The sequence below is a fragment of the Syngnathus typhle genome, linkage group LG13 (assembly GCF_033458585.1).
Source record: "Syngnathus typhle isolate RoL2023-S1 ecotype Sweden linkage group LG13, RoL_Styp_1.0, whole genome shotgun sequence".
NCBI lineage: Eukaryota > Metazoa > Chordata > Actinopteri > Syngnathiformes > Syngnathidae > Syngnathus > Syngnathus typhle.
The window spans coordinates 9,864,992-9,889,937 of NC_083750.1; the positions used below are offsets into that span (position 1 = coordinate 9,864,992).

General features: G+C 44.5%; 2 protein-coding genes and 1 long non-coding RNA gene across 3 annotated transcripts; 1 reads left to right on the top strand and 2 right to left on the bottom strand.

Annotated features, from left to right (window-relative positions):
* spidr (scaffold protein involved in DNA repair) lies at positions 1 to 23,433 on the top strand. Its single transcript, XM_061295155.1, has 20 exons — positions 1 to 207; positions 353 to 502; positions 578 to 614; positions 868 to 1,020; positions 1,116 to 1,246; positions 4,370 to 4,578; positions 4,822 to 4,910; positions 6,751 to 6,943; positions 11,615 to 11,783; positions 11,859 to 12,091; positions 16,035 to 16,190; positions 18,294 to 18,384; positions 18,529 to 18,660; positions 18,750 to 18,809; positions 19,504 to 19,702; positions 20,358 to 20,501; positions 21,393 to 21,489; positions 21,549 to 21,660; positions 22,081 to 22,140; positions 22,741 to 23,433. Exons 1-20 carry the CDS (start codon positions 193 to 195, stop codon positions 22,849 to 22,851), a joined length of 2,541 nt encoding a protein of 846 aa, XP_061151139.1. The 5' UTR covers positions 1 to 192; the 3' UTR covers positions 22,852 to 23,433.
* On the bottom strand, positions 10,771 to 18,535 carry LOC133165479 (uncharacterized). Its single transcript, XR_009717605.1, has 2 exons — positions 17,601 to 18,535; positions 10,771 to 12,133 (listed from the first exon to the last, which is right to left on the bottom strand). It is a non-coding gene; the product is annotated as an uncharacterized LOC133165479 (long non-coding RNA).
* cebpd (CCAAT enhancer binding protein delta) lies at positions 23,126 to 24,488 on the bottom strand. Its single transcript, XM_061295157.1, has one exon. The coding sequence runs from the start codon at positions 24,332 to 24,334 to the stop codon at positions 23,486 to 23,488; it is 849 nt and encodes a 282-aa protein (XP_061151141.1). The 5' UTR covers positions 24,335 to 24,488; the 3' UTR covers positions 23,126 to 23,485.
* Positions 24,489 to 24,946: the final 458 nt, after the last annotated feature.

The following is a 24,946-nucleotide window of genomic DNA, read 5'->3' on the forward strand; positions in this document are numbered from 1 at the left end:
CATGTTAGTTCTTTCCATTAGATCGGGGCACGCTGGTTATTAAATCAAACGCGTCGCAGCTATCACTACCCTTTAACTGAGTCCTAAACAATGCGGGATAGAATATTAATTTCACATCCTCTGTTTCCATTATACGACGTCAAAATTCGTACAAAGTAGCCTCCCGCACTTACAAAAGTTAATTCACAAAGTATGTCTTCAAGAAAGGTAAGAAACGAGCTCGCCGCAGTTGCTAATGAGCTAGTTCTAAGCAACGTTCACTTAGCAGCGACAGTTAGTTAGCTTCTCTACTTTTCACAGCGAACATTTTAGAATTCAGGTGCTTTTTGTTTGCCATTTTGTGTCTGTGCAGCGTAAAAAGTGGTCCAAGGATTTAAAATACGTTTTCTTCCCGGATAATATTGAATGCGGCGCGAGAAAAACATCCGCACTTTCGTCATCTTCCTCAGCCCGGAGCTGGAAGGAATGCGGAGAGAGTTTTTTGCACTCTCCGGTCGTGAAGGTGGATAGAATTTTTATTTTTTGGGGGTCACTCTAGTATTAAACTTACCAAATGACCTTTGGTGCTTCGTTACAGAATGTGAAGACTTCAGGAAGACCACTGTCTTTATTTAGTAAGTTGGCGCATTCACCTGTTTCAGTTACATTGTTATGAAAAAAATATATATTTTGATATTTGTGATATTTAACGTGCACATAAAGCAATGGCATTTTTATATCTAATGAACTGCATTTTTTTTCACGTTTGTATATAAAAAAAAAATCTATATATCCAACACTAAGAATAAAGCCACACAAGCAATGGAAGAGTATAAACCTGTTTTATTGTTCCAAAACATGACAACTATACTTCTTAACCCACCACAGACCATCACAATGAGGATCCGGTGGACATTGCGTGGAGCTCCTCCAGCGACAGCGGACCGTCAGACAACGATGAAACCCAACAGCAACGACCTCACCGGGTCACAAGCTCTCACTCTCGCCCCAAAGCACTTCACACTCTTAGCACTGATGATGGTACAGTGGAAATAAGTTTCTCAACTCCAGTTCAAAAGAGATTCAATTCATTTTTTAAATCACAAAAATCTTCCTTGCATCTGTCTGCACCGTAGTTGACCCGGCCATCATAGAAACAGACGAGTCGGAGCAGGGCGTGGAAAAAGACAGCGGCCAGCAAATCTCTGACTGCGAGTCGCCATCCTGTGATGAAGTTCCTGAAGACCTCCCAGCTGAGCCTACTGATGTGAGTGAAGCATTTGCACATTTTATTTCTTTCTTTAATTTTGAACATTACATTTCTAATGTAATGGGCTGCTTTATTACTTAGAGCATCCCATTTTTGCAGACAACTAGTTATTGCTATGTATGAACAGTAGATGGCGCTGTGCGCCTTCCTAAGCTTGCAAGTCTTCCTGATAATATATGCACTATTATGTTCTGTACAGTGTTTATGTATCAAAAGGTAAGCTAATTTATTCTTTTTAAAAAAACTGATATTTTTGTTGATTGAAATACTTGGATATGCATGAAGCATTTTCCCACTGGATGGCCTATTGCATACATGCCTAGAGTAGGTTGAAACACGCCAGCCTGCTGTGCACTTTTCTAGAACCTTCTGGCCGTGGTCCAGACTGTCAAAGTTCACAAGCTGAAGTTGCAATAAAACTCTGGCCGGCAGCTATTTATCCTTCTTAGTGAATGTTTGTAGAGTGAAGATTTTTATTATTTTTTTGGAGCTGATGGAATCCAGCTGTGCTGTTGATGACATATTTAAAGCACAATTTAGTGATTCAGTGATTGTACATGAACAGTGCAGATAGCAAATGAAACAGCAGCTTTTTGGATTCTCTTCTGGAATCAACCCATTTCACCAACTAACTAATCATTCACCATCTGCTTTCCCATCTTAACAGTTTACTCGTCGGCTCTGAATGTGCCTTTTATTCCAGAGACGTAGTTTGGTCCGAACGATTCGACCGGTTCTCAAATTGCAGCAGCTCGTTTAGGAAGCAAACACAAATCGGTCCATTTTTTGCACTTGTTACAAATGGCATACAATTTGTCATCGCCTCTTCATCATCCTCATCAAGTGTTGTCATTTCAACTGTGTTTAGTATCTATATGCTCCGCTCTACGTTTGCCGTGTCAAGCCTCTGTCATCTCAGGTGCACTGTTTGTGCAAGGTTGGGCCGGCATGGAGGGAATGCGAGGAGTGGCGTGCACCAGCTCACAGCCGCACACGTTGTTTTCCTTGTTTCGGGTAATTTGCATGCCAGATGGGGACAAATTAGCAATGATCCGTGGTTGTTGTTTGGATTTTAACAGCAAAATCTCCTTGCCATCAACTCTGCTTCAGTGGTGTTGCTTCCACCTTTCTCGTTAGGTCCATAGTAAGTATCCTGGCGCACTGCAGACTTTTCAAGACCAAAGTAGAGTCTTGTGAGGAAGTTCTCAAGTTTTTTGAAAGGAAACGCATCGACAGATTAGCATCCCCCTACCACAGAGCTGGCTACTTCCTCTTGTCACACTTTATTTTTGCTGTGATAAGCTTTCTGTGGTCAAGTAAAATGAAAGATTATGTATCTGTGTGGGGTCACAGACCTCAAAAAAGAAGAAATATATTTCTTGAATCTACTCCTCCACAATATATGTATATATTTTTTGCAGGCCCCTCTCAGGACATTATTTCCTGAGCAAAGGAATTGCAGTAAAAAGTGTCTACACATCTATATACAAAGTTCAAAACACCACTCAAGTGGTGAAAATATTTAGATTGTGTTAACATTGGGACTTGCAAAGTTAAACAATTTTTTCCTAAGAAATTTTCCCTGAGAAAATAATTTGTTCCAAGTTCAAAACTATCGCAGGCTTACGCATCGGGATACTGTAAATTAAAACAAAAATAAAGCCGAATTACTCACTTTTTGAAGATTTGCAGAGCTGTCACCTAGTGGTGTGTTTTATGTATTGCTGGATTTAATCAGCATGTGCTCATATTTGACTGGTAAGCCACGATATTTTCATAGTAGCGGCCCATTTTTTTCTGATGACTAGTTAGGTATGAAGGCTTTCTCTTTCCTTTCCGATTACGGCTCATTTTTTTTCATCTAACAAGTGGTGTGTGATGCTTACGTTCTTCCCATGATTATAGTTCAATTATTGATTTCATTTTTATTATCCGCTTCTGTTATCAAAGCAGCCCATGTAAGCGAGTAGGGTCTGAATATTTTTCATCTGGTTCCCTTCTGACAACAGCCCATTTCTTTTGCCATCGACAAATCACCTTTTAACCTTTTGGATGCTCACGGATTTGAACTCTCACAAGAGCGGATGATGTCACGACGATGCTTTGAACCCCCCCCCCCCACGTTTGGTTTTCATTGTCTTTCTCTGTGGATTCCAAGAAGAAAGCACAATGCAGCTGTTTGTCTCTCATATAGCTCCAGTCCTTACTGGAAAGCTCGTATGGACGCGGCCAACCCTAAATCAATCGGGATCTAACGGGATCCAAAGTGACAGGTCCAGGTCCCAAAAGTTTAAGACTCCAGATAAATGCGCGGCTGACTCACTGCTGCAAAGCCTGCCAGGTTTTTGTTGTTGTACTTGCGCTGGAAGTACACAGGAGGAGCTGCGAGGGCGGTGTTTTGTTTCAACGACTGCTTCCCAGATGAGACTCGCTCGCTCGCTCCAAACCCCCTGAAGCTGGCCACTCTTAAGGTTCACTAACCTCCGCCCCACCCGGCTGGACTAGGGCCACGCCGTCGGAGCAAAACTGTAAACATCTTTTTTTTTTTTTTTACTACTGTTTGTCCAAGAGAAGTTGCTCGCGGATGCTCACGCGGTGTACTCGGAATGCTTTCAGCGTCGGGTTTAAAGGCATTTTTGAATCGAGGCCAGGAACACAGTGTTCCGCTCTCTTTCTCTCTCTCTCTCTCTTTCTCTCTCTCTCTCTTGCTCTCTCTCGCTCGCTTTATTTCTCTCCCCCGCTCGCTCTGGCTAGCTACGGCGTGACGTCGCCTGGCGCCCGGCCCAGCAGGGTCAAGTTGATTCGAATGGGAAAGCTTGGTATGCTGGTCTTGTCTACACATGACAGGAACTCAGGTTTCATGTGGATTTTTCCATGAGATTTGATTGTATCAGTTGCAATGAGTCGTGACGCAGCAAAAAAAAAAAAGAGAATGCCTTGGAAATTATGCAGCACGCCAATAACCCCTGCTTTCTCGTTATTAAATATCAAATTGGGTCATGTTCAAGCATTCTAGTAGAACTCCTAAAACCTTTACTTTGTTTTTCCCGTCTTACAACAGCTCATTTCCACAACAAATGAGTAAATCTTACTCTCCCCCCCTCCCCATGCATAACGCAGTTGGAGATCTCGGGCTTTGCGTCCGATGGAGAAACTGACGGCGACCCGCTGCCCGACGGCGGACTTGATACCGAGAGTCGTCGAGGCGGCCAAATGTCTGCCAGTGCTTGGGTTCAATTTGCTCACGCCATGCTGCAGACGCCCAAGAGGCCATTTGAGAGGCAGTCCATAGGCCCCAAAGATTTGGCCCAAAAGAAAACGTTCCAAAGGTGAGGAGGAAGCTTTCAAAAGGTGCCAGAGAATCAATGTGCATTCAAACCTTACTTAAAGACATCAGGCCGACACGAAGCTGTTGTTTTGCTGAAAATGACAACTTCTTAAAGGTCAGCGACACGCTTCAGATCATCTTCATCTGCGGTTTGCCGGCTTACTGAGAATTTTCTTGAACTGCAAAATGCGGCGTGGTCTATCACGCCTCACCATCTGCGTGTGTTTGCGTGCACATCCAACAGCGGCGGTCTTGCGGAGAGGCTGAATCGACTCGACTGCAGGCAGAGGTCAGCTGTGAACTTCTGGAGGAACCGCTCCACAGAAACCCAAGGTGCTCCATTCAGACTTGAGAGTTTTTGTTTGATTTTTTATTCAGACTTTGAGCACAAATGAAACTGTAGCAGCTGTGTTGAGTTACAGTAAGCCACCTTTTGCTTTTACACCGAATCCACAAATAATTTAACCGCGGCAGCTGTATGCAATTTCACACAGTGACACACCGCCTTCGTTTTAGCTTCTGATGCTTCCTCCAAAATTCAGGAAAATTAAGTAACAACCCCCCCCTAGCTCTCCTTCCTCCCTCCTCCTCCTCCTCCTGTTTCTCTCCAGTACCTTTCACACAGAACAGTGGCATGGAGCATGAGCTACTTTAATAAGCGAAAATAGTTTGACATCAACATTTGCTTTCAACTCAAGTGTGGCAGAAGTAAGTGTCTGGTGTTAGAGTTGACACCCTCGTCCCAGATTTTCAAAAGGCCCTTTCACACAGACGCCTCCATTTTGCCGCTTGATAGTTCAACTCGAATTTAATCCACCGTTCGACATCGATAAAAGTTTCACACCTCGGCTGGTTTCTGCGTAAAAGGCAGATGAAACCTTAGATCTCCTGTCACAGCACTGATCCTGCAGATTTGCAGCAGCTCTATGTAAAATGGACAAAAAATTTTTATTTTTACTGTTTCCCCAACCGTTTGCAGGAAGGTTCAAAACTACCTATCAAATCTTCAGCCCTTGGTTGACTACTTAAATAATTATAATTTTTAACCTTTATGCAGCATTGTGAACTCTTTTCAATTATAGGTGAGCGTTTCGAGAGACCGCATTGAGGAAGTACGCTTTGAACTCTGACCTCGCTATAGGTTACTTGCAGGAAACAGTCTGCCTACTTCTTGTTTTCCTTTCCGCGGTCTACTAATTTACTTCTTGTTGTCTCCAAAGAGCAGCTCATAGTTGACAGTTGATTGTGGAAAAAAAAAAAAAAGATTGGGGTCATTTGGTTAGTGTAACCCAGCGGATGCAGAGACGTTCTATAGTGAGATTTAGCACTGTTGCCCAATGACCTTGCACCGAACTCAAAGCTGTTTCTAGTATTTTGGTTGTTTTATTTGCATCTAATGTTGAAGGAGCACTTTTAAATGTGACACGGTTGCAAACTAAAACCACAACCCCAACCATATTCAATTAATGTCAATGACTGTCAATCAAGTTTATTGTTGTTATCAGGTTATATAATCCTCACATTTTTTTTTTTTTTTTAAAAAGGAAGTGCCTTGGCTTAAATTCTCTGCAGCTTTTGTTTCCTCCTGACCTAATTATTTAGTTTCACCTCTGCGGGCTGGCGGTTAGATTACTCCGATGTGTTTGCCCATGTGGGATTAGATGCACGGAGCAGAAACAACGCTGCCCACGTTTTGACAAATGCACGTTGAGAAATGTAAAAATAATCATCGCTCTCTTGTGAACGCTTTGATATTGTTTAACACTAAAATACCCCCTCCGGCCGTGCTCAGGGAATCGGTACCACTCACAAAGCCGTATTGTGCTCAAGTTGACAGGCTGCCATTTCACAATCCAGCGCAATCAACTTTACACCCCAAAGCGCGCACGCTGAGCCAAGTCGTTTTCTTTTTGATTTGGCCGCTCAGAGGCTTTTTTTTTTTTTTTTTTGATTGGCTCTTCTCTATTATCTCAGTCAACTAGCAAAAAAAAAAAAAAAACTCACAGTAAAGCACTGTTTGCAATCAGCAGGTCACAATGGCAGCCTCTCTGTTATCGGTAGTGAATGATAGAATCTCAAAGTGCACAACTAATGAGTCCTTGAGAGAGTTGACGGCGAGCGCGCAAAGGCACGCACACGCTCAACATCTGTGTTGTTGTTGTTGCCGCTCCAGCGGACAGGCCCGGCGTGCTGGTGCTGGAGGTGCTGGAGGTTCAGGAGGAGTGCAGCGCGCAACTGGTGCGCTGCCAGCACCACCCGCCGCCGCTCGCCCCGGCCGACCCCCGCGTCCTGGTGTTGCTCTGCAGGGAGAGGGCGGCCCAGCTCAACCCGGCGCCGGCGGACATCATCCACATATACCCACCATGGTGAGAGCATGTATTCATTTCAATGAAATGCCAAAGGTCACCACCTTTATGAATTGTCTATTCACAGCATTAAATTAGCCACGAATAAATAGAGTTCCATTCCAATTAGCTCATTCAAGGTAGGGCTGCCTGTTGCTGTTGTTCAAGTTCAGAAGGGTCACACAAAGTACAGTTCGTTTGCGCTGGCATATAAATAGAAAAAACAAATCAAGGCTCCATTCGAAGAAAAAAAAAAAAAAGAGAGGGCTGGATTTTGGTGAACCATTAGCATGCAACCAAGACCTTGCAGATTTGTATCCAAATTTGAAAGAGGCCTAATTGCGATCTGAAAATGTCCTCACCCCCCCTCACTCACGATACATATCCCAATGGGGCCACAAAATCCAACTTGTCACTTACAGTGTTAATCCACTTTAAGTAAATCATTTATTAAATTGCCCTTTTTTTCTTTTTTTTTTTTTTTTACACAGATAATGCAGTTTTCTGCTTTATACCAAATTCCCACAAAAGAAATCCAAATCATGTACTTACGCCAGCAGAAAAATAAAGACTCAATAAAATAAAAGCCTCATAAAAGACTCTAATGGGCTGTAACATGCGAAGCAATAAACACTTGAGCCAAAAGCGTGACTATCTCAAAGTTTCTGGTTTAAAAAATAAATAAAAAATCAAACCATTATTTTAAGCGCACTCTTGTCCTTTTCAGGGACACAATTGCTTTTGGATTTCCCCTTGAAGAAACCGCTACCGAAAGGTGTGATATGATATATAGCCCTTTGCGATCCTAAAGAAAGTCTTAAAAAATCCTAAATTTAGCTTCCTTAAACCTCGTTTTCCCTTTTTTGTTGTGAAATTTTTATCATTGCATTAGCGGAGCTATGACCTTTCGCATAGTACACATCTGACGTGTGCGCACACGCGTTTTGTTTGAAATTGACGACATATCGGTGTCCGTTGAAGAAAGTAACACCCTGTGCGCTAAAATAAGAGGAAGGACTTGACGCAAAAGTGCTTGCTCAGTAAAAACACTTTCCTGCGTTTCCGCCTTTTCGATATATTTCTGTGTGGGACAAATTCATTTCTGGGCAGCCGTTCCAAAAAAAAAAAAAAAAAAAGACCCTGAAGGGCAATTGCGCAACATAAGAGTTGACTCCCAACAACATGCTGGACAAAAGGGGAAGAGGAAGCGTTGCGCGGGGACGGTTGCTTGACCACAGGCTGTCGGAATCTACTTGAAGTAAACTTTAAATATTAAATTGCACGGAGGAATGCATAGTTTTCCAATTGCTGTAATTAGAACTATCATTTTCACTACACGTTTCAAGTGACATGATTCTGACACATGGATATTTTTTTTTTGGTGGAATTCCTGCATCAGCGCGTGCTACATGTATTCCGTCATTGTAAACACATCCATGTGGGTTGTATGCGTTACTTGAAATGTCCCTAGAAATAGGATGGGCATAAAATCGGATACTCGGACCTGCTGTGCAAATCCAGTCTTTGATACAACAGCTGTGTCTCCTCAGTATAAAGCATGGCTTTTTTTTTTGCCCCGTTTGTCCCTGTATCAGCACCAAAGGCCCAGATGTGCCTCGGATAGGCGGGGGCCGTGTATGTTCGGGCCTCGCTTCGGAGTGGGAGCGAGGCAGTGGTGGTGGACTCCAGCTGTTGGGAGTTGTGAGCGCACTCTGGAATATCCAAGCTGGCGGAAGCGCTGGGGCCTCCTCAACGCGCTGACGTCACGGACAGCTCCAGGGAATGCTTCACATTCCTCTTCCTGGCAGTCGTTAGGTCATTTCCAGCAAAACGAGGGGGTGGGGGGAGCACTCGATTATTTTTTGGAGCGCGAGTGTGAGAGGGAGCCAAAAGAAGGCGATTGGAAACACATGGTGGCTTCAGCACCTTTCGCTTTTGTAAATCAAATGCTTTTTGATTTATTTTTTTTCCTCACATAAATTCTCTAAAGCATAATTTATATGTAGAATAATGCATCTTACAGCAGAACTGTCAATGGAGGAAAAAAACAACAACCCTAAAACGAAGGCATCGGTATGTCTAGTAAAATTCCTCTTTTCAAGCTTGACACCTGAAGGCTTTATCAGCGCCATTAACCCCGCCGTGCGTAGGATGGCTCCGCCCATGCATACCCGCTCCTTGCCCCTGAGTGGGCTGCGGTTAGAACGGAAATACCTGCGAGGCTGACTCACCTACGCACTGTGACGCCAGTAGCCAGCCACTCCTTACCTGTCAGCTGCCCACTCACCTGTTCCCGAGGAAGAAGCCACTTCCTCTTCCGGTCGACAGTACCGTACATTCTGCTCCAGTCATGCACGACTGTGTGTGTGTGTACGCCAATGACTAATCTTTGGCCAAACGCTCGGTATGATAAAAGCTCAATGACTGCAGCCACTTAGACGGTGTGGGAAAAGGTAACGGAAGTCCATGTTTGGTAAATGTGGGATTGTTAGAAATACAAAAATACTTTGAACAAAGGTTTGCCCGTCGGTTGTTTGGCATTATATTGAGTCTATATGAGCAATTAAGGCCTAAATTATTTTAATACCCAGATAAGGTACCATATGTGGGGAGGCTAAACAGAAAAGTTGAAATGTATTAAAAAAAAAAAAAAGAAGTGGCCTTTAAAAAGAATTTACTAGAAAAAAAAATACCTATACATCTTTTACAAATGATATACAAGTACTGTATAGCTAGTAAAATAAAATAAAAAATACTGAAAATATTTAAAAAAAAAAAAAAGATGGATTTCTTCATTCCTCGAAAGGGGTTAATTGTTCGGCCCAAACTAAACTGCTTTTGGGATGAATTTGACATTTCAACAACAATGCAAAGTCATTCACGTGTAGTTATGAGTCCAAACAAAATGCTTCGTTCCGAGAAGAGATTGACAATATGGCCTTTGAAGGAATAAGAAAATAAATGATTTGTCTTGGGAGGGGAAAAAATCCCGTTTGTCAAAATATCTCCATAAACACAATCTTTAATAAGCGAGCGTTGGAAATGTTCATCAATTTAACACGATGAGCCGTCAAACGGCTCGGCCGGTCCATATCTGTTGCGAAATGGCGCATCCCCTTCAGCTCTCCCACACTCTTTTCCACATGTAGTTAGACAGGTGAGGGAAGGAAAAAATGTTTGCAGATTAGATGCGCATACTTCCCGGTCTAGAGTTTAAAACGTAAATCAACAAAACAACGTAAATCACTTGGAAATGGTTTGCGGGATTGACTCCCCTGATTGCTTTCCACCAGGCTACTGACTCATCATATGCAAACCAATTATGCTCGCTAGTCCAAAAAAAAAAAGCCTCTGGAGTGCTAAATACAAAAACCAAAACTACATTGTGCATTTTCCCCCCCCACCCACCCACATCTTTTTCCCCGAAGACTTAATTGTTTAATTATTTGGACAAAAATCAACTGCCATCTGACTTTTAAAGTTCCTGCTAGGGCCAATATGCAAAGTCATTTGTCAGTGATTGAGTCAAATCATGTTGGTTGGTGGCCATCCAAAATCTGTCTTGCACTCATTTAATTGTAACCTCCTTGGAGTCTGGCCTACATCCAAGTGTAAAGAAGGTGAACGATACAATACGCTGTGCACGTAATAAACGTTAAATGACTCCGATAATAGATGGAGAGCACATACTGTACATGCCCGAAGCACTGACTGGCATTTTTTTGTACTAGGCAACCATTGCCAGGTTGAATTTGGACTCAATCAAGAACAATAGCATTGTTTTTGAATAAAAAAAAAAAACAAAAGCACAAATCACAACGATTGGAGAATATTTTTCCAAAGTCGCGCACATCCAAACAAATCCCTCCCCCCCTCGACGTACGTGCGCGTCGTCTTGCCGCTTCGTTTGCACCCACGTCAGAAACATGCTGCAACTCGCATGCCAGATCCAGTCACAGAGTGCACTTGGCGCTGACTCAGCAATAATCCACCATTCTGTTCTTCATGTCACATGTGGAAAGACTTAGTCGTAAATCAGTACTACTATAAACAATGTGCTGTGTAATTATCAGGGCTGTTTTTCAAGTTCCTATAATACCCGCGAGAGGTGCCGCTCAATCGCTCTCTCAGGTACACAAGCGGAGGTCCAAAGGAGAAAAGTTTTGCTTGGCTTTGTTTTCGAAATCATTTAAGAAGGTCCATTTTGGAACGTACACCCGAGTGAAATTCAAGCCACTAAAAGCAAAAGCAAAGAATAGCATGGCGCGTCCTTTTTTTTTCCATTGTCATCGGCCTGTTCCTCCGATGATGTCACATCCTTAAAAGAATCCATTGCTAAATTGTCACTCCCAAACTTTTGTTCCTTCTTATTGACTTCACTCATCTAATTCAGCGAAACCACCAAACGAATCAATAGCAGCAGTGAAAAATCGTCACGGATTTTTGAGCGTCCCTCGCAATTGGAGCATCGTTTCAAAAGAAAATAAACAGGCCTCGCAACGGTGTAAAACGTTTTGGCGAGAAACGCGCATCTGTTCCGCATTGTAACTTTCCTTGTAGATCTCATATATCAGTTTGACATAAAAACTCCCTCCTATAACCTTTTTTTTTTTTTTTTTTTGAACCTATTGCTTGTTTCGCATCTCGAGGCAGGTGTACGGCAACTGATGCACCGCTTTGGTCTCTTTGCAGGCAAAGTCTCTCCGTGGAACGCTTAGGCTGTGACATTATTCTCGACGCACGCTTCAGCCAGAAAGTCCACCCTGCTTCCAACGCCGCCCGAGCGCCGCCGACAGGCTGGTTTGCCACCAAACGGCTCGTACCGTACCCTCTGTGTCAAACGTTTGCTACGCTGTCCAAGGTCGTGGAGGACATTAATTCTGAACTTGTGCGTCCGACATTGCAATCTAAATTTCTATATCTTAATTCCTCTCAGGCAGCCACCATCTCTGACGGTTCCAGCAGGAGGAGCTCTGCTGTCCCGGCAAAGCAGTGCCAGTCTCTCCTGGAAGCTGTTGAAGCCATGGACCAGCCTGGTTCTTTGAGCCAGGATGTGGTGCTGGTGGTGGTGCTGGTCCAGAGGGTCTACTCCATCCCTGCGCCTGCTGCATCTAGCATCAGACAGCACTCCTCCGCTCCTCCTCCTCCTGCAGAGCAAGGCAAACGCAGGTACTCCAATCCAGGCCTTTAGTTTTTTTGGGCCTGCAAAATCTGGAAGCGATTAAACATTTTATGAGTTTTTGGATGCTTTCGGGACCACAATGTGGAAGGACTCCTTGGTGGCACAATGTGTCTCAGTGGTCAGGCTATTGTTCGCATCCCAGAAGGCCCAACAAAGCAAGCAGGCTGTCGCCATATGCCGTTGCTTGACAAAAGGACACAAACACGTCTTATTGGATCCAGCCGCACTGCCAGTGAGGCGCGCCAAATTCTCAACCAAAAAAAAAAAGAGAGAAAATAAAGACTGTGTGATCTTTTGGAATCTCAAGCACCAGCACGCCAGAGTTGAACCCTTGCCCACTTGCTAGCTGGAACAGGTTTGTAACCGTTAATTTAATTTTCTTCGGAAAACAAATACATAGGTGCCGGTGTGAGAAAGGTAATGGCAGCTTTGGTCGCTTCGAAACGTCCGTTTTACTGGACAGTAGAAAAACTAGATATGCCGTAAAGTAAAGGTTAGCCGACCAAACAAGACTTTATCAAATAGAATACAGAGTCAAACCAACATGTCAACAAATTCCGTGGGTCAATCCGCTTCTTCTTTTGACAGTCACACGATGTTGTTTGTGGTTCAATACAAAACTGTGCGGTCTTGTCAAATTTCAGCGTTAAAACAGGAAGTCAAACTTGGCCAAAGTCCTGCATTGGAGACCGTCGAAATCCTCCTGCGACTTTGAAATGCCACACCACAGCTTTGTTGTAGTTAATGAATTAGTGAATGAGCTTTTTTTTTTTTTTTTTTTTAAAGTCAAGCAATCCACTGTGACCTTTAGTTGCCCGGCCCTCCCTTGGCGGGTTGTTTTTGTCTTGTGCTGAGTAATAAAGTCAAGGCATTGGGTTTGGTCCAAACGGATCGGGTACTGGTTGCGAGCGCTGCCGTGCAATGACGGCAGGTCAGCTGACACGTATCCAGCCAGTTGTAATACGACACTCGCGCCTGCCATGCTTCCTCTCTGGCTGGTAAACAAAACTTCGCACCCCCACAACTTGGCCGGAAACACTCCCTCCCTATCGTTTATCATGCCTCTTGTTAACCAGAGTCAACAGGTTGAGTTAGTAGTTACGAGATGGAGGTGGGGCACACTGATAATAATGACTTCTGGATATTTCTCTGCCTGGTCATTGTTGCGTATTTGCCAGATTACCATTTTGACCCACGTTTCTTCCCTTGTTGAAGAAATGTTTTATGACACAACAGACGGTCACCATATTTGAATAAAATGCGAAATATCTGCCCATCCTATTCAGCCAATCAGCTCTGTGTCAAAGGAATATTAACGAGCCAAATATATCCAAATGGCCGCCAGAATATGTACACAGATGAATAATGAATAGACGGCATGTGACCAAATTTCGACGTGTATCAATAAAATCTCGGGGCCCATTGTGTTCCTCCTAGTACTTTTCCAGGGTGTCGGTGAAGAGAGAGAAAAGAAAAAAAAAAGGTTGCTCTAACTAGCATCCTGGTGGTCCTGCTCTGGGTGACCACGAGGACACTTTGTGCCTCTCTCGTCAGGTCCCCAGCCTCAATGACTCACTTCTTTCTGCGCTCACGGTGTTTTTGCTACTTTTTTGTGTGTCCAACACACCCAGGAGAAGGAAGATGAGTGCGATATTTACGCCTGGAGAAGATGTCAAGTTCCTGTAAATTTTGGAGTAGAATAAACAAGAAGATTAACTGTTTGCAGGAAGTGAGAAGAGTCTTTATTTTCTGCGGCCGCAAAGGAACACAATGTGCTGCGAGGATCCTGTTTCAGGCATGTTTATCAGCCTCCTTGCACCCATTGGTGGACAACACTTAGAAAGGAATCCCGCCTGCCCCCCCCCACACACACACAAGCTCCAATGAGGCCTCTCCGCTGTATTCTCAATGCGTGGGTCACTTACTTAGCGCGTTGCCAAGTAATGTGCTTGTGCTTGCTGTGACTCTGTACTAGAGCGCGCACTCCGAGTAAGTAGATCTTAGTTCCTGGAAGAAACGTTGCGCTGCTAAGAATTCTGCGCTTGCTCACAATAACAAATTCCTCAAAACAGTCTCTGAGGGAAAGGGGTGAAGGGTCTCGCTAGAAGGAAATTTGGGTCTGAGGCTTCTCGTGTGTGTGTGTGTATGTCAAGCTGGTACAACCAGCCTATTTGTTATCTGTCAAGTCTCGGATCAGATATCTCACTTTTCCTTTTCGTAGGCTCAAGTTGAGACAAGCTGCAGCAAGAACGACATAAAATATTTGTTTGGACCGCATTCGGCTCACAATTTTGGAAACATTACAATTGAGGATTAGTTATAAAAAAAAATGTCTTTTCAACCTGTTACCAAAATAGGATTAACAATGACAATGTTTGAAGTTCACTTGAATTGGATTCATTTGTATGCTATTGAAATTGTACAATTACTGTTGGGCCAATGGCTGATTGAGCTATTGCAGTAGAGCGCCATCTACTGCCAAGGAGGACTTAAACGCTACCAGATTTTTTTTTTCGGGGCCTTAAATTTCGGCGGCTCATGTCGGCATCCTTCATGAGTACCCGATACCTTTAAATAAAGTCAACACAGGCTCAATCCCAAACCTAGTTTGAATTCACCCCACTATTGAAAACAAAAAAGGAAGATAACGATGGATTGACTCCCACTGTCGAGTATCAACTATTTGTATCCAAGCACTTCAAATCAATTTTCCGGAATATGTCCCCTTGAAACATAAATTGTTTTATGAGGAACAAAGTGTTCTGCGTCTCTGACCACAACAAACATTCCCTCAACACTACTTTAAACATTTATCAGCGTATGATGGGTAAAACATGAGTCGTTTTATGTATCGCAATGACCAGAAATGATCTCGGCGCTTGGCTCTTGTGGTGTGAACCGTATTTTGTTGGTGACACATTTCTGAAAATGAGTCCCAGACTGGGTGGGGTCTGTTCAACTCTGTGCTGAGCCTCAAGTCAAATCCATATGTTGTTTTCTCAAAGATAAATTTAGGTGTTGCATGAATGCAAACAATTGGGAATAACCTTGGTTAGAAGTCTAAAAAGTCATGCGGAGAATGTTGTTTGGAGATCTTTTTCTAGATCAACAAACACAGGCCCCACCTCATGTTTACCAATGCGCACGTTTATAGTCCCAATCAGGTGGTTGAAAACCATCTCCAAACTTTCCCAGTGCTTGGAATTTTACCGCAAGCATGCACATACATGACGGGCGCTCTGACGGTCGGTTCTCCCCCTGCCTCCCTCCCCTTTTGTTTTTTCCCAGAGTTCTTCCCCCGCCCACTCCCGTTTCCCTCGCACTCGTCTCAGCGGGGGATTTAACCTCCACTGTTTACTCCTACGAGCTGGTGCGGCAGGCCCCGTCCGTGTCTGGACTTGACTGCCCCAGATAGAAACCGAGGGCCTGTCACGGTGCCAGCCCGTGAATGCGCAGCACTTAGCCTTGTGTGGTTTTAGGCCAAATGTTCTTCTGTGAGCAGCAGCAGCCTGTCAAACCAGCCACCAGCAGCAAACACTCGAGGCGCCTCTTGCATTGCAATAATGTTACTGCTAACTTCTTTTTTTTTTGGTGGTGTGTGATTCTAGGAATGCAATCTGCTTTAGCTCCGTGTGAAGATTGGCTGGGTCAGGGGTGTCAAACTCGTTTTTTTCGCGGGCCGCATTGTAGTCATAGCTTCTTTCGGAGGGCCATGATGACTGTCAACCCAAATAAATGTATGAGCACCTCATATTATATAGAGTAAAAGCTTCAAAACAAACTGACAAATAACTCCTTTTCAAATCAGACGAGTAAAAACTGGTCAAATATTTTTAAACAAATATATTATTAAATTTTGACGGGAATAGTTAGTATCTTTTTATGATATTAAAGTCATAGTGTGACATTTGAGATGCTTGTTCTTCGCAGGCTTTGCGTGCTGGTCCAGGACAGTTTTGGGATTTTCAGCGTGGTGCAATTGCACCTACTGGCCCTGGATGACCTGCACCGATACTGCCGGGCGTGGCGTGGGCGGACCTGCGCCCTCCGAGGCGTCAAGGTCGTGCAGCGCGTCACCCGAGACAGGTGAGGACCCAGCTTTGTGAATGATAGATGAGAATCAGCCGCCTAGTTGGGCTTTTAATGGAGCTATTTGACGTCTTATCTTATCTCAGTCGGGTATCTCTCCGGGAGAAGATGAAATGACTCGGATAGGCGAGGCTCGTAAAGCGGCCAGGAGATGCGCCCAATTTGTCACGCGCACGACTTCACCAAACTATGTGAGATGCTGAACATCCCATTCACTGTCAGTCCGCAGCTCTCATGAAGCTCGTTGCCCCGCCAGTGGTGCTCCTGTGTTGACACGGAAGATGATACCGGGGCTGCACCTCGCCAGTCCCTCGTGAGCCAACACGCTCAGAATCCCAGATTAGCTTCCGTTAGGAGAACTGCCACCAGAGCATTTCATGGCGGGGAGATATATGATAATGTTCCTCGAGTTGGTCAGTGATGGATGAGTGCTTGGGCCCAAAAAGACAAAGTGGCGGTGGCCGACGCTAAATGTGGCTTTCGATTTTCTTTGAACGACGGTTTGGGTTCTTTAAATAGCTTAAATAAATAAATAACATGCTTGCTACTTGAATGTACAGAAAAATAAAGTGTAACTTCCAAGGTCTTCGAAACCAAACCGTTCATCTGCTCCAAAGTCAGCCAGCAGGGTGAACTAGTGGTTAACATGTCCGCCTCGTCGTTTGGAATTCACCTGTGTGAAATTTGCATGTTCTTCACATGCTTTACTCAGTCTGGCACCCGCCCACATTCCTAAAACATGCATACTTTAAAGACTCTGGTGGAATCCTTGTACCTATAGAATCGGCAATTTTCCAAAGGCCAAAATAAACGGCGTGTTTGTTTAACTATTAACATGCAGACTGACTAAAATAGTCTCGCTTTGAGGGAAGGAGGAAAAAAAAGTGCGAGTAATGCAAATACAAAAAATGTTGTCCGTAAATAATTTGTAGGAAAAAAGAAATATTTGGTTTATACAAACTCACAATTAACCATTCAGGAAGTTTGATTTGTTTTTAAAAAAGTTTTATTACAAAAAATGAATTACAAATTGGTCTTCAGAAAATTGTTTAATAACTCTTTCAGTTGGGTCAGTCTTTCACATCAATAAAAAAAAACAAGCAAAACAAAATTGAAGCCACCTATTTTGTTCAAATGTCAAGCCGGAGAGCTCGTAAATGTCAGGCACGAGGCCTCTTTGGCAGCGCCGCTAGCAATGCGACTTACTCATGTTGCCATCACGGGGGAGCTACATTTTTTCCACTACAAACATCAGTCAAAGCTGTTTGACGTGTGTCACGTAAATCAAAAAAACATTAAAAAATAAAAATAAATGACGGTCGCTCCCATTCACAGCAAGCTGCCTTTGCAGCGTGATACAAGTCAATGTAGGGAAGACACTTGTTAAAATACAAATCTCGAAATTACCTGAAGCTGACAAGTATGGCTGCATAGGTTGTTACTCATCCTCAAGCAGTCTCACTGGACTCGAATGGGCTGCAGAACCGGTTCCATACAAAGGACACTTGTGATTACAAGCCTGACTAAGTCACTGATAAGACGGCACAGCGCGTACATGAATGAGCAGCATTGACAGAGTACCGTCGACTCATGATGACACTTTTTTTTTTTACTTTCCACTCCTAGTTTCGTTTTGACAGCATGTCCAAGCGTGTGTCGTCTGTCAATGAGGGAGATTAAAACTAATCAAACAGTACAAATACATCATATGTCATTTTCTAAATTGTTTTTGGGGATGCAATTTTTTTTTTTGCACACCGCTTTACTTAAGATCAAATTTCTATCATATTAAACTCATTACAATGCAATTACAATGCAAACTTTGACCTCGATGGAGTATTAGCTTTTGTTGACCCTTAAAAAAAAATAATGCGACAACTGTGCGCAGGTATGGCATCGCATGTTTTTGTACGTGGATGTGACCTGCATTGAGAATAGTCAGCAGAAAGCATCGATGAGCACTTGAGAATGCTCAGCCTCCCTTTTTTGCTGCAGTGGAAGTGAAACTGCTTGCCAAAGTTCCACTAAAGTCCTTTATTCAGCAACAAATCCACCCCACCCTCCTCTCACTCCTTACTCTACATCCTGTCTCACTCTCAGGGACTCCAGTCTTTTCAGCCTGATCGACAGTCTGTGGCCCCCACCGAAACTCCCCCTCGAGCGCCATGGGAACGTGCCAAGCATGCCCAGTGTAAGTTCCAACTTTGGCTGGACACATTAGTAGGTACACCGACACAAATCAGTGCAAGCGTGCAAAGACCAAACTGCCCTAATTTCAGCGAGGCAACCAGCAGAGACGTTCAAGCTCGTCATAATTGTCGCATTTTCCTTCTAGAGCCGTCCTCCCAGCTTCTGCTACATCTTGTCAGGTCAAGAGCGCTCCATGGAAGCCACGGAAGAAGGTCCCGGCGGCGTGTCGCCGCTTCACCTTCCGCCCGCAAGGCAAACCCTGCGAGATATACTGCTAGTGAGGCGCTTATCGTGCAGGCAGTAAGATGTCAAATGAAGTTGCGCAATTGCCCAAAACCTCAAACTTTTCCTTTTTCTCACTTGCAGGATGACCACAAAACATATTGCTGCACTTTTATTGCCACTGTAATTTACAAGAGAATGCAGGTATTTTTTTAATATACTTTTCACTTGGAATATTATTATTGTTCTTAATCATCAATTGTCTTTTTCAACAATCCTGAAAACTCACCAATTTTTGACCCCATCTCAGGGGGCGGCCATTTTGCCCCTTGGTGTCGACTAAAAATGGCCGCCCCCTCGGGTGAATCAAGACAGCTCGACTTTTCTGCTTAATTCATATTCTATAAACAGAGTATGAATCAAAATACCGTAATTAAATGAGTGGGGCCACATATTATTGTATAGACAATGTTTGACGTGATTTCCTCTTGTGAATCTTTTTTGCGTCTCATTTTGAGGATTCTCTTTATTTCTGCTCAGTTTGCACTCGGCGATTTAAAAGCAAACGTTTGCTCAAAGCGGCTCAAACCACCTTTTTTGAGTTTCTTTGACCTCCCAACTGATAAGATTGGCCTGTGACGTCGAGAAGAGCGCTCGTATCGCCGCGCGTGATAATGCGCGCGAGGCTGGGCCGTTCTTTGCTATTGATTGGCCAAACCTTTAAACTTTGACCACGATGAGATAGCGAGCTCCGGGTGGACTTTGACGCGCCGATTAGATGTGTGAACGAGCCCGCGTCGGTAAAAATGCCGCTCTGTGTCTTAACGGGGTGAGTGAATCATCCCAAACGGAAGAGCTGAGACGAGCCATGATCATTCGCGTCTCCTTCTGCCCTTAGACTCGAGATGTAGGTCAAGGTGAGGTGTGGCTGGTGCTGACAGACCAGAGCTTGCAGGACAGCTCGCCCGACAGGCCCTGCAGGCGAACAGTGGCACTGCATGTCCATGCTTCCTGTGCACTCACTTCCTGTGTCCTAAAAGCGCTGAGCGACCCAGCCGGGTGCCGCTTGTCCTTCACGGACGCCATCAAGGAACATGGTAGCGTTTTACCTACCTCCGTTTTCACTGTGAAATATTAGTCGTCTGATTATTTGGTTGTTGTCATAAGAAGTATTATTTTTACCCAAATAATGGCGCTCCAATTTAACCTGATGTGTTCTTTTGAAAAAAATGTTTACCTCCTTGCATTTCAAGTAACAGATTTGTCATTGACATGTTACACGTTGACTACAAGTTGGTAGAAGGGAAACTTACACATGCTAAATATTAAACCGTGTGTCTGTGAAATATGCAAAGATATTTTGAGTGCGAGATTCCACTGACCATCATTGGCCACATTTGTAGCTACACTGGATCAACCTTCATTTATTAATTTATTTTGCGTTTCATCACAACAATGTGACCCCTAGTTCATTATTGGGTTTTCCTCATATAAAGTCTGCGGAGGTTGAAACTGGCATTTAAAGCGATATGAAAGAAAATAAACATTGTTGCTTCAGCATTGTGGCGCGAGCTCGTCTCGGTTACAACTTGTGCTGACTTGAATTAGACAACATTTATTTATCCGCTTCGGTGTGTGCTGCTCTTTTGGTTAGCGACAAATTTCAAATGGGATACGTGGTTTTCAATTGAAAAATCACTCAACTGAGATCATTAATATAACGTGTGTTTTATTATTATTTGGTGCATCCAGGTGTCCTGTTGTGCGTGGAACATTCCATCATCGAAGTCACGGACTCGGTCGCCTCTGGCTTGACGCGGGAGCCCCAGGCCCAACCTGCGAGACTGGATCCGCTCGATGAGGGGGTCACGCCCAACTCGCTGTGTACTCTCTCAGGTCAGTCACACCCACCCAGCGCCTTCAACACACAAAAAAAAAAAATTCCAGTCAGTCAAGGTCTTTGAGTTTGAGTCCGTCAAAAGGTTTCAAATGTTCATTTTTCAGTGCTCTTGAAGGCCAACTCACACTTTGAGTTGCTTGCGCTTTTCAACAAATTAAAATGTTTGCTAAAAACGAACACGTTTAATTTGCCCCGGCGGCGTGACGGCCAAGCCGTCAGTGAAAAAGTGTTTGCTTTCTTTGATTCCTTCCAACTGTGCAAATGTGGCTTATAAAAGAAAAAAAAAAAAAAAGCAACATCTTAAATCAGATAATAATCTGCATCTGTCGACTCGTGCGTGTCACAGTGGAGGGGCAAAGTGCACACCCGCGACCCCTCTCGATTCAGCCGTCCGCACATGTTTGCTCAGGTGGCCGAGAAAATAAATATAACATTATCTTTTGCGCTCAAGTGTGAATCGTATCTGGTGGAAATGATGAGTGGAGTAAGAGCCCGGGCCCAGAATGTGCTAGAACTTGTTATCAATTTCTTATTTAAGGCAGCATACTTGTGTTGTTGTTTTTTGGGTGTTAGGAGTCAGATGTGGTTCTGCTTTGTCTCATTTCCAGCTGCATATATTTTTTTTTTATCCTCGGAACAATCAGAAAAGTTTGATGCCACATTAAAAAGCTGTTTATCAAAATTCGTGTCACCAATTTATCGAGGGTTCCCTTTGTGGCTTATTTGGGCAAAGGGTTTGAAAGGGCAGATTTGAACCACCATTGCTTGCAAAAGTCCCCCCCCCCCCCCCCTTCCATGCTAAAACCCTTAAAAAAGGTGATTGGTTTGTCGGAAAAATGAGAATTTCAAGTCGAACCAACATGCAGATTTGCGTTTTATCTTGTCAGGGGTGATTGTCGCTGTGGACGAAAGCGCGTCTTACTCCTGGCCCGTGTGCAACCTCTGCGGAAGCCACGACTTAGAACCGACAATACCTCCGCCAAGGTAAAGACAAGAGAGCGGCCCCGCGCCCGTTGTCGCTGACTCGGGTGTTTTCGTCACAGGAGCTTCCACTGCGTCTCATGCAAGTCAAGGGTGGACAGGCCAATTACCAAAGTGCAAATGGCAGTCTTCCTAACATCCGCTTCTGTACAAAATTGCACCATAAAAGTTAAGGTGAGTGTGCTTGATTTGGTGACCGTATTTCTTGCAAATGGCACAATTTGAGGTATATGTAAATTGTGCCAAAACCACTTTTTCTTTTTTTTTTTTTTTTGCCATTTGGTGGTCGGAGCTCATTTTACTCTCATTTGATACGATGCAATATTTGGATTCGGTCGAAAACAATGCAAAGCTGTTTGAAGCATTTCTATATCTTGTTGTGTAACTTTGTAATCAGTCTTGTAAAAGCGATAAAAGCATCAGCTTTCTCTCTGCTGATGTATATGTTGTTCAATGTGGGGTCAATGTGTCACTCAGCGTCTGGTGTGCATTAGCGGTGAGTCATTAGTTTTAATTTACAGTCTTAAGAGGATTATTAGTATTCATGTCGACACTTTCGTTTTGGTTTTTTTCTTCCCCCTCACCACCACACAGCTGCAGCAAAATACGATCATGTCCCTTCTTGACACGGCCGGGCTGGAGCATACAGCGGCGGTAGGTGTTTTTTTTTTTTTTTTCTTTAACAACAGTATGCACACTTCATTACATAAGAGGCGGGCGCTCTGATTGCACCACGTTGATCTTTTGTCACGTCTGGTGATAAAATTGGCCCAATCCCTGAGTTGTTATTGTCCATTGGTGGTAGATATAGAACAAATTTTGTAATTGATAGCATATCTTTTGGCTGCATTGTCATGTAGTGTGACATAATGAGTATTTGTATTATTATTAATCTAAGAACCATCTTCAAGCATCACTGTACCCTTAAATATACACTAGCGTAAACACGCAGAGGTATGTGTCAGTTTTGACGATGATGATGATGGTACACAATGTACAGTACTTGTACGCACACGTCAATATTCATGACGATGACGAGCTGGCGTAGCCGTGCGGATCAAACAACGCACGCCTGAGACTTTATTTGTGTACAATCATCCACTTGGACCTTTTTTTTTCTGATGAGAAATGAGAGTCATTTGTGACTCATTAGGGCAAGGCGAGTTTGTTCGATGGACACTATCGACGCAGTGAAATAATCACAACTGCTTGCATGTCATTCTCAACATTTTCCGTGTGCGCTTGTGCTTACAGTTTGAGGTGTCCAGTGTGCTGGGGAAAGAAGTGGGCCCCCTCACTCTTTACGTCCGCTTGGTCTCCAGGAGACCTTCACTGTGGATCAGCCTGGAAGAAATCTGTCTTTGAGGTCTTTTTTTTTTTTTTGTGCGCATGTGTGTATACCCCCCCCCCCCCCTTTTTTTTTTGACGGCCTCTTGGTGACTGCACGAGGCGAGCACTCTGCAGCAGGAAGACGTTGCGGTGGTGGTGTGGAGTGGCAGTTGACAGACCCAGCATGGACCAATGGCATGCCTCCTGTCAAAGCCGCCCACGTGCTGCATCAAGCCATTTCACTTGTCCCGCGTTTATTTAAATGAAGAGAAATAAAGTTCTCTTACTGATGACTCCACAGACTAGTGTGTACCTTTACAGTTTTTTTTATTATAGCATCCAGACAAAACGGTTCATACAAACTATAGAAAAAAAAAAAGATCATGCTCTGGCTCTTATACAAAATTTGGAATTATAAAACATGTACCATGGCAGGTATGTATGACATGTAAATGCAGTGGTAAAATAATTTAAGAATACAAAGAGAGAAAAATAAATCCCACAAAAATGATGGCAACAACGTCATATAGTTTCCAGTGCCATTATGGTAAGCTTAAAATACATCTGGTACAGATGGTAAACAACAAATTGTCTCTGAGGTATGTCTTCACAAAATCAGTTCGGTCGAAAAACGGAGGACTGGGGGCAGACGCATGGAGGCGTCACTTGGTCACCGAGCCTCCGCGCTGATGCTCCCTGCAAAAGAGTTGCCTGGCATCTGCTTGAAGAACTCTCGGAGTCCGCCGAGCTCCCGGGTGAGCTGCTCGATGGTTTTGTGCAGTCTGTCGTTGTCGGAGCTCAGTTCGATCAGCTTCTGCTGCATCTCCATGTTGCGCATCTTGGCCTTGTCTCTACTTTTTCGCACGGCGATGTTATTCCTCTCTCGCCGCTGTCGGTACTCCATGCTGAACCTGTCCACCGCCTTCTTCGTCTTCTCCCGGCCGGACTTGCGCGGTGAGCCCTTAGCCGAGACGGGCTCCGGCGTGGTGGGCGGCGTCGGCTGCCCCGTATGGAGGCTGACCGAGGTCTGGGCGCAGGTTTCGATCTGGCAGGGCAGCGACGACGACATGTCGCTGTCGCTCCAATCGGACTCCTGTTTGATGGGGATCCCGAACGGACGCTTGTTCAGCATCAGCGAGTCCGATCTCCGCTCCGCTGCGTATGGGAGCGCGCAGCCGGGCGGCACTGCGCCCTGCGCGGCGTACAGCTCCGCCTTCTCCTGCTTGACCGTGTTGAAGAGGTCGAGGAAGAGCTCGTCGTTGCACAGCTCCAAGTTGGGCACGGACGTCATGGACTCGATGTACTGACTGAAGTCAATGGCGCTCTCGTCGTCATACATGGCCGGTGCGGTGAGCTCCGCCATGGTGGCCCCTTCGTCCCCCCGTAGGGCCAGCTTGCACGGGCCCGGCTGCATACCCCCCAGCTTGGCGTTCTCGTAGAAGTTTGCGGGCTCCATCGCCCAACTCATGTTGCATGGTGGAGACACGCCATGTGGGTCAAGGCTGTATATGTCACACATGAACTCTGCTGGCTTGTCCACGCGGGTCGATTGAGTGTGCTGCTGCTGCGGCTGCTGCTGCTGCTCGGGCTTCACTTCCTGATCTTTGATCGCTGACTGTCAGGACGCTCTTTTGACGCCTTGTCAAGTTGACGCTTCTGACTCGTCGCTAACTTTGGCGCACTGTTTTGTATCGTTTCGCGGTGACGTCACGCACACCCTCCCTCCGACGGGCCAGTCAAGTTGGGAGCGTGGTCACATGATCTCCGGTAACTTCCCATTCGAAGGGAACAGGGGGCGTGCCTGCATTTTTTTTTTCTTTTTTCTTTTTACTATGGCTACATGAATGGCTGGCTGAGTTGTTTACATACTGCTGCAAAGTTTCGGATCCAAATGAATTCTGGCTCTAGGACAGTTGCTATCCATCTAACTGCGCGGGGGTGGCGGGGGGATGCGATGAGGGGGGCTGCTCCCACTGGTGGTCCCAAAAACAACCCCCTCACGAGACCCCCACTGGACCCCCTCAACAGAACATGCATTCATAGTTGAAAATAACCATAATTATTATTGGTTTATTATCACCATTGGTGACCTCCCTATTTGAACTTGGTCACAAACGAAAGTGATTCGTTG

Bases quoted from the DNA above. Each gene is read 5' to 3' on its own strand.
- spidr (XM_061295155.1), top strand. The intron at 615-867 runs GTAAGTTGGCGC...AACCCACCACAG, and splicing joins AAGACCACTGTCTTTATTTA to ACCATCACAATGAGGATCCG. The intron at 16,191-18,293 runs GTGAGGACCCAG...TCTCACTCTCAG, and splicing joins CAGCGCGTCACCCGAGACAG to GGACTCCAGTCTTTTCAGCC.
- cebpd (XM_061295157.1), bottom strand. From the start codon at position 24,334: ATGTGTGACATATACAGCCTTGACCCACATGGCGTGTCTCCACCATGC.